General features: G+C 52.3%; 1 protein-coding gene across 1 annotated transcript in view; it reads right to left on the bottom strand.

The window, feature by feature from the left end:
• LOC310804851 (ephrin-A5-like) overlaps positions 1-7,500 on the bottom strand; it is a 35,350-nt gene that overhangs the window by 5,894 nt on the left and 21,956 nt on the right. Inside the window, 3 exon segments of the mRNA XM_083670229.1 lie at positions 439-454; positions 456-545; positions 547-733. Of these exon segments, the coding sequence (XP_083526355.1) occupies positions 439-454; positions 456-545; positions 547-733 (293 nt within the window).

Here is a 7,500-nt window from a genome sequence, read left to right as displayed (position 1 = left end):
TCAATAGGGCCCTGCACACCTGAATGTTTTACCACATACCTTTCTTGACTAAACTAAGACAGACATAAAGGAGCAGATTATATGGATTATATTTCAACGCTGCACCCTACTAAAAGATGTTTTGTTTTTTTAAAGGGCAGTCCCACTCTTATATTTGTCATCTTTTATTGGATAGGGACAGTGGGGAGAGACAGGGAAGTGAGGAGGAGAGGGTATGTCAGCAGGGCATGGGCTGGATTCTAACCCATGCCGACATGGGCACTGTAGGCCGTGGTGCTAGACCACTGGACCACCCCAGGCCATGGTGCTGGACACTGGACCACCCCAGGTCGTGGTGCTGGACCCTTAGACCACCCCCGGCCATGGTGCTAGACCACTGGACCACCCCAGGCCACAGGATGTGTTTGGATTGTTGCTGGTGTTTTCGTGCGTACTCACAGATGTAGTAGTACTCCCCTGCCGGGGCGGAACTCGAAGCCCAGGGAGAAGGGTGTGAAGAGCTGGAACTTCTCGGAGAACTTGAGCGGTCCGTTGGGGGAGTGGGGCCCTGTTGCACTCCCAGCGCTTGAAGCCCTTGGCCGTGTGGTCACAGGAACTGTAGCCGTCGTAGTTGACCATGTAGAGGACGTACCTCTCCATCCGCTCCTCGGGGACAGAGTCCAGGTAGTGGGGACAGAAGACGTCCAGGTAGTCGTTTATACACACGTCAATGTGGTAGTCACCGCGGTAAAACCTGGAGAGAGAAGAAGAGGGATTTTAAATCACCAACTGCCAAAGAGTTCCGGAACACTCACCACCTGGAGTGCAGTGTTCTATGTGGTGTTTACCTAGCAACAACACTTTATAATTTATGCATTTATGGTGAATAAAGTCACCCTTGGCACTAAATGAGTTAAGTATGATTCTTCAAGGGCCCTAGACTTAATACTGTTGTGATGTATCCTTTCATTATCTTACTTGAAGTCATCCATCTAACATGTAAGGATAGGTTTAAGCAAGGTTTCACTGTACAGCTTTCACCTACACTGTATACAAGGGTTTCACTGTACAGCTTTCACCTACACTGTATACAAGGGGTTTCACTGTACAGCTTTCACCTACACTGTATACAGACAGATCAGTGATGACACCCCCCCCCCTCCCCCCCCCCCCCCCCCGCCATACAAACACACACACACACACACTACGGTGACCCCCCCCTCAGAAAATCTCTTACAACAGTCACTCGTACGCCGTATATCAATGTTTACACTGGGGCAGCAATGGCGATGACTTATACGAGAGAGAGAGAGAGAGAGAGAGAGAGAGAGAGAGAGAGAGAGAGTGAGAGAGAGAGAGAGAGGAGAGAGAGAGAGAGAGAGAGAGAGAGAGAGAGAGTGCTGAAATTAAAGTCCCCCTGTGCTCCCAGCCTAATCCCCTGGTTAGCGACGGGCCTTTGGCAGATTTTAGAAGATCCCTTACAAGAATGAGATTTTCTTTCGTCCAATACGACACACTGACAAAGGAGCCCCTGGCGAGATCTCGCTACGGGGGAAATGTGCATTTCTCAAGCCCGAGCCGAGGCCCTTGAAATCTGCGGCCGTGCTTTGCTGTAAACGAGTAGGGAGCCTCCAGAGGAAAGAGCCTGTCAGGCAGATATGCCAGGTATTCATTCTCGGGGAAGGCAATGGAATGGAAAACACATATTCCAAAGGCGCCATATAAGGTTGCATTTTCTGATGCTGTTAGCGGAGACAGATTGGGTTATGGGGTTATTATATAGCCCGCGTGTCACGTAGCTGCTAATGGTCCCGGTCCGGTATCACAGACACGCTGCGGATGTCTTCAATCCTACACCTGGGTCCGCTGGCACTCGGCGGGGCTGGAGAGAGAGGGTCGGGGAGAGGCCGGTCTCTGGGGGCCGTGGCTGTTCGATGCTGTGACTGATGATCCCGTACGGTACACTTGGACTCTGTGGGGGAGGTTTTCGCAGAGAGGAACTGACCCGGGAGCAGATCTTACGCCCACCCGGCCCCCTCTCTCCGGGGGGGGGGGTGGGGGGGGGAGGGGGGGAGGGGGGTGAGGGGTACAGTGGAGTGATCTGGGGTCAGCTGAGAGAGAGAGAGAGAGGGGTCTGTGTGTGTGTGTGTGTGTGTGTGTGTGTGTGTGTGTGTGTGTGTGTGTGTGTGGTGCAGCTGTTGCTACTGCCACGTCCATGTCCAAGCATTAGAGAGGCGTGAGGAATAGAAAGGCCGGTGTGTGTGTGTGTGTGTGTGTGTGTGTGTGTGTGTGTGTGTGTGTGTTTGCCGGGGCCTACCGGGGGTATCAGGTTTGTCGTTATACGGATCGCAAATGTGCTGCAGGATTAGTGGTCGTCCTACTGGGTTTTGGTGGGGCCATAAGAGGAGGTGTGTGTGTGTGTGTGTGTGTGTGTGTGTGTGTGTGTGTGTGTATGTCCTGTATCTGTGTCTGTGTGTGTGTGTGTCCTGGGTCCGTGTGTACGTGTGATTGGTCAGCTACGTTCTCCTGTTTCTCTCTAATTCTAAACTGGTTCAACAGAATACCAGAGGCTTGTTTTCTTCATCTTCTTCATCTCCTGTCCTGCTCCCCCAGCTGAGTGGCGTGGCTCCAGGCAGACACAACATGGCCGCCCTCCGCCTCAGTTTCAGAGCCCTCCTCTGATACCATGACTGACAGAGGGCAACCGACTCCCCCAGCAGTATCGCTTCTCACTTCCTCAGCCAGCGGCACTGTGGGATAGACACCGGCTGAGGCTTTGTCCTCCCATCTCACCGCTAAGCTCTTAAGTATCCCTCTAAACCTGTGTGTGCCTGGAGGCTGCTCTCAGCTGTCACTCCAACTGACCTGGGACCTGCCGTTAGGATCAGGGGAGAGGGGACGTCTGAGTGATGGTCCGTCTTGATGGAAGGTGTGGAGCGGTCAACCTCTCTGAGGTTGGCTGTCTGGAGCACGAGGAGGCATCCGGAAGGATCAGGAGGAATTATCCATGCTCCTCCCAAAGGATGTCCACGACAGAGACTCTGAGAAACGGTCTTTGTGTGTGACTTCGAGTGGTTAGACCAGCAATATCGATCCACGCTGAGCCGTAATCACGAACCACGACGGTTACGATTTGACAACATGCTCAAGTCAGCCGTTCTACGAAAAAAACAAACCACCTCAAGTGTGAGAGCAGTGTTTTCGGGCTTTGATTAGAACGGCTTTGTTATAATGTGTCACAATTCACTCCGTTCTCGTCGTCGGGGGAAATCAGTATTGTTCTTTTCACTGTTTGTTTCTGTGTTTTGTGTTGCGAGCTTGTGATACATGGTGACAAGGCATTTACAACCACTCAGAGGAAACGTCGATTTGACAGCTGAAGGCAAATAACAAAAAAGTCTGTCAGCTCGACTCCAAAACTAAGTTTAAACAACGTCATTCGTTCCTGTCGTTCACCTGATGCAACGAGCCGGTTGGATATTAAAATAACGAACACACCCAGATCCTCTCTCCGTCCGTCCTCAGGATTAACCTCCGCTCGATTGGCTGAATTACTCACAGCCATTTAGACGAGCTCATCGATGAATCAGAACCTCGTACTCTTAACAAAGCACTCACAGCAAGATAATCCCTCTTTTCACGCCTTCCTCCCCCTCTCCTTTCTCTTCTTCTGTTCCTGTCTACTGACCAAGCTCAGGTAATTAATGGTTTGCTCCATGGTTTAGAGGATGGGGGGAGGAGAGGAGAGAAGGAGAGGTAGAGAGAGAGAGAGAGAGAGAGAGAGAGGGGGAGAACATCTTGGTGTTTTCTGTAACACATGATTAAAGTTGGTTCAGCGCTGGGTCAGCCTCCCAGGGTTCGACAACAACAGGACAGAAAAGGAGACACTTTTCACTCTTCAGACCACCTGACACCTCTGACCTGTCCCAGCCAATACCATGGTACCTCTGACCTGCCTCAGCCAATACCATGGTACCTCTGACCTGTCCCAGCCAATACCATGGTACCTCTGACCTGTCCCAGAAAAACATCACAGGAATCAACCGCTAAATTCCATACAGTTTCAAACCTCTAGAGTTGACAATCTAGACTCCAGCTGCAGCATGGTCCTGGTCCACACTCTACCCCGGAAAACAACAGTGCCTTTTTTACATGTGTTCTCCAGACAGTTGCCCTGTTTTGCTTTCTTAACTCACCAACTGCCAAAGAATTCGGGAACACTCACCACCTAGAGGGCCAACTGTTCTATGTGGTGTTTAACAACACTTTGATTGGCTACAAAATGAAGCACCATAATGGATGCATTTTTGGTGAATAAAGTCACTCTTGGCACTCCAGAACGAAATGAGTTAAACCTCTGTCCTGTCCTGGCCCCTAGGGGGAGCTCTTTAGGTGATTACTCTTCTGTGGACCCTGAGGGCAGAGGGTAAGCTCTGGTCATCTGGCCCTGAGGCCCTGGTGTTACCAGATGGAGTCTGTCCCCCTGCCTGGCGCCCCCCTGCCCCCCTCCACCCGTCCCATCATTTAAAGCACTGGGACACACCTGTGACACTGTGACTGGCTATGTTTCAATCATCATTACATCTTCTGATAATACACACACATCTGTTCAGAGACACAGACACTCGTAACAGACACATACACACACATCTGTTCAGAGACACACACACTCGTAACAGACACATACACACACATCTGTTCAGAGACACAGACACTCGTAACAGACACATACACACACATCGCACAGACGCACGCACACACATGTACGCCAGCGCGCACGCACGCAGGCGTACACACACACACACACACACACACACACACACACACACACACACACACACACACACTGTCTGCCAAGGTTCAGACTGGGCGTTGACAGTAAAAAGAGATGAGAAAAATGAGTCCATAAAATAGACAGTTGGCTTTTTTTCCTGGTGAATTTTCCTGGGAACAAAAGGTTTTGTCTGGACTCCTCAGACAAGGACCAGAGTTATTGCACTTTAGATTGGAAACACATTGCTGTTTGTGGGAGGGACGTCCAACACGGCAAGACTATTACAACGTCTCTGTGTGAGAGAGGGAGAGAGAGGGAGAGAGAGACAGAAAGAAAAGAGAGAGAGAGAATAAAGACCAAGGCCTAAAGAGAACCTGGTGTTAACCGCCGTGATAATGAGAGGGACACAGAGAGAATGAGAGGCAGCAGCGGTGAGCAGAGATCCTCACCTCTCTGACTCCTGACAGAGGAGCCTCTCTGAGCGCCAGGTTAATGAATGATGATGCTATTCTGGAGTCAGGGGGTCAAAGCAGCACCATGGGGTGAGTGTCACTCAACACACACACAACACACACACACACACACACACACACACACACACAGGCATCCGCGCACACACACAGACGCACACATGCGTGAGCAAGCACGCATACACACACGCCCACACGCCCATACGCCCACACACACACACAACAGGGCTCCGTCAATCACCTAGTGCCTTACCCCAGGGGCTGACAGCCAGGCCCACCCTGACGCACGCTGTCATGACTCTGACTGACCAGCAACACTATGTTCTACCTCCACCCTCTCTTTACCTGACCTCAGGGGACTCACACACACACACACACACACACACACGCACGCAGCGTTCTCAGGGTGTTCTCAGTCCATCTCCCACACCGCATAACTCGAGAGCCCCCCCCCCCCCCCGTTAAAATAACCACACTAAAAATGTCACACTCAGCACCTGTACCGGCCCGGTCAGTGTATGGACACACAGGGGGTCGGTTTAAATCCTGAAATGTGACAAAAACAGATGAGTCAGCAGTGCGTTGAGTGTTTATCTATAACCATCAGACAATCCAGTCCAGGAGGACAGGAGGATATCGATCTGTCGCCTCGGACCCGGCAGAGGGGTCAAGGTCGCGGACAGGCCATTCTTCAGTGTGAGCCAGGTGACAGACCCAGGGTCATCCATCTTGGGAGCTGGCGAGGGATTGGAAGATGAAGTTGAAAATGGCGGATCGATGAGTGTCCTCCACCGTGAGCAAACGGCACACACAACCCAAAGCCTCTCTTTACACACAGTCCACGGCCACACACAGCCACCGTACGCTGTCACACACACACACACACGCACGCACGTACACACACACACACACACACACACACACACACACACACACACACACACTAATGGTGTAAGCAGCAGTGAGCTGTACAGGAAGGGTCTAACTCTGGGTGTTTGACTAAAATGACCCTGAGCCCCCACCCCTACCCCTAACCCCCCCGGCAGGACTGAGGCTTTGACCTTTCACCTCTCTCTCTCCAGGGGCAATTTGACCCCCCCCCCCCCCCCCCACGCTGCTCTATCACTTTACTTCACCCAAGGGAACCCCAACCCGCCATGCCCTGGGCCAAACCAACCCTGAACCCAGGACAGGGGGTTAGGGAGGGAGGGGGGGGGGGGGTGGGGGGCGGTGGGAGAAAACCCACAACGTCTGGACTCAATCAGCCGCCCCATGACAAGGCTGCAGAGCATTCACACACACCACCAGTCATCCAGCGCTGAGGTCTCACACACATCAAAGCAGGGGAAGATTGAGTCAGGCGAGTTAGAGTGTTCTGTGGGGAGATGGTAAGAGTCAGCCATGTCTGCCTGTGTGTCGGGCTGAGCTCTACTGCTGGGTGAGGGAAAAACAGAGAGAGAGGGAGGGGGGGGGGAGGGAAGGGAGGGAAAGAGGAGCTGGGAAAAAATGAGGGGGAAAAAAGGGAGAAAAGAGAAATAGAAGGGAAACAGTGAGCGAGAAAAGGAGAGAATCAACGAGAGGTAGAAGAGAGGAGGAGAAGAGAGGAGGAGAGGAGAGGAGAGGAGGAGAAGAGAGGAGGAGAGGAGAGGAGAAGAGAGGAGGAGAGGAGAGGAGAAGAGGAGAGGAGGAGAAGAGAGGAGGAGAGGAGAGGAGAAGAGGAGAAGAGAGGAGAAGAGAGGAGAAGAAGAGAGGAGGAGAAGAGAGGAGGAGAGGAGAGGAGGAGAAGAGAGGAGGAGAAGAGAGGAGGAGAAGAGAGGAGAAGAGAGGAGGAGAAGAGAGGAGAAGAGATGGGTCGTGTAGGATTGGGTTGGATCTCCCATCATGGGTCCAATACAGGGACCAGTGTGTGTGTGTGTGTGTGTGTGTGTGTGTGTGTGTGTGTGTATGTGTGTGTGTGTGTGCATTTGAGTGTTTCGATATGTGTGTTCGCGTCTGTTCACGTCTGTATGCGATGTGTGTGTGTGTGTGTGTGTGTGTGTGTGTGTGTGTGTGTGTGTGTGTGTGTGAGTGTGTGTGTACGTCTGTGTGTCTCTTGTCCCCTCTACAAACAGCAGCAGGCTCAGGAAAAACAGCACATGTAACGTCATGTTAGGGCTAAACTTAGAAAGCCCTCTGAGTGCCAGGCATGCCAACCAGACCACCTGGCCCCCTCAATCTCGCCCCGCGGGGCCCCTCTCCTCGGCCCCCCCTCCCCCCCTCCTTCCCTCCCTCCCCCCC

This window comes from Argentina silus, assembly GCF_951799395.1.
Source record: "Argentina silus genome assembly, chromosome: 5".
Lineage (NCBI taxonomy): Eukaryota > Metazoa > Chordata > Actinopteri > Argentiniformes > Argentinidae > Argentina > Argentina silus.
This window is presented reverse-complemented; position numbering and strand designations above follow the sequence as displayed.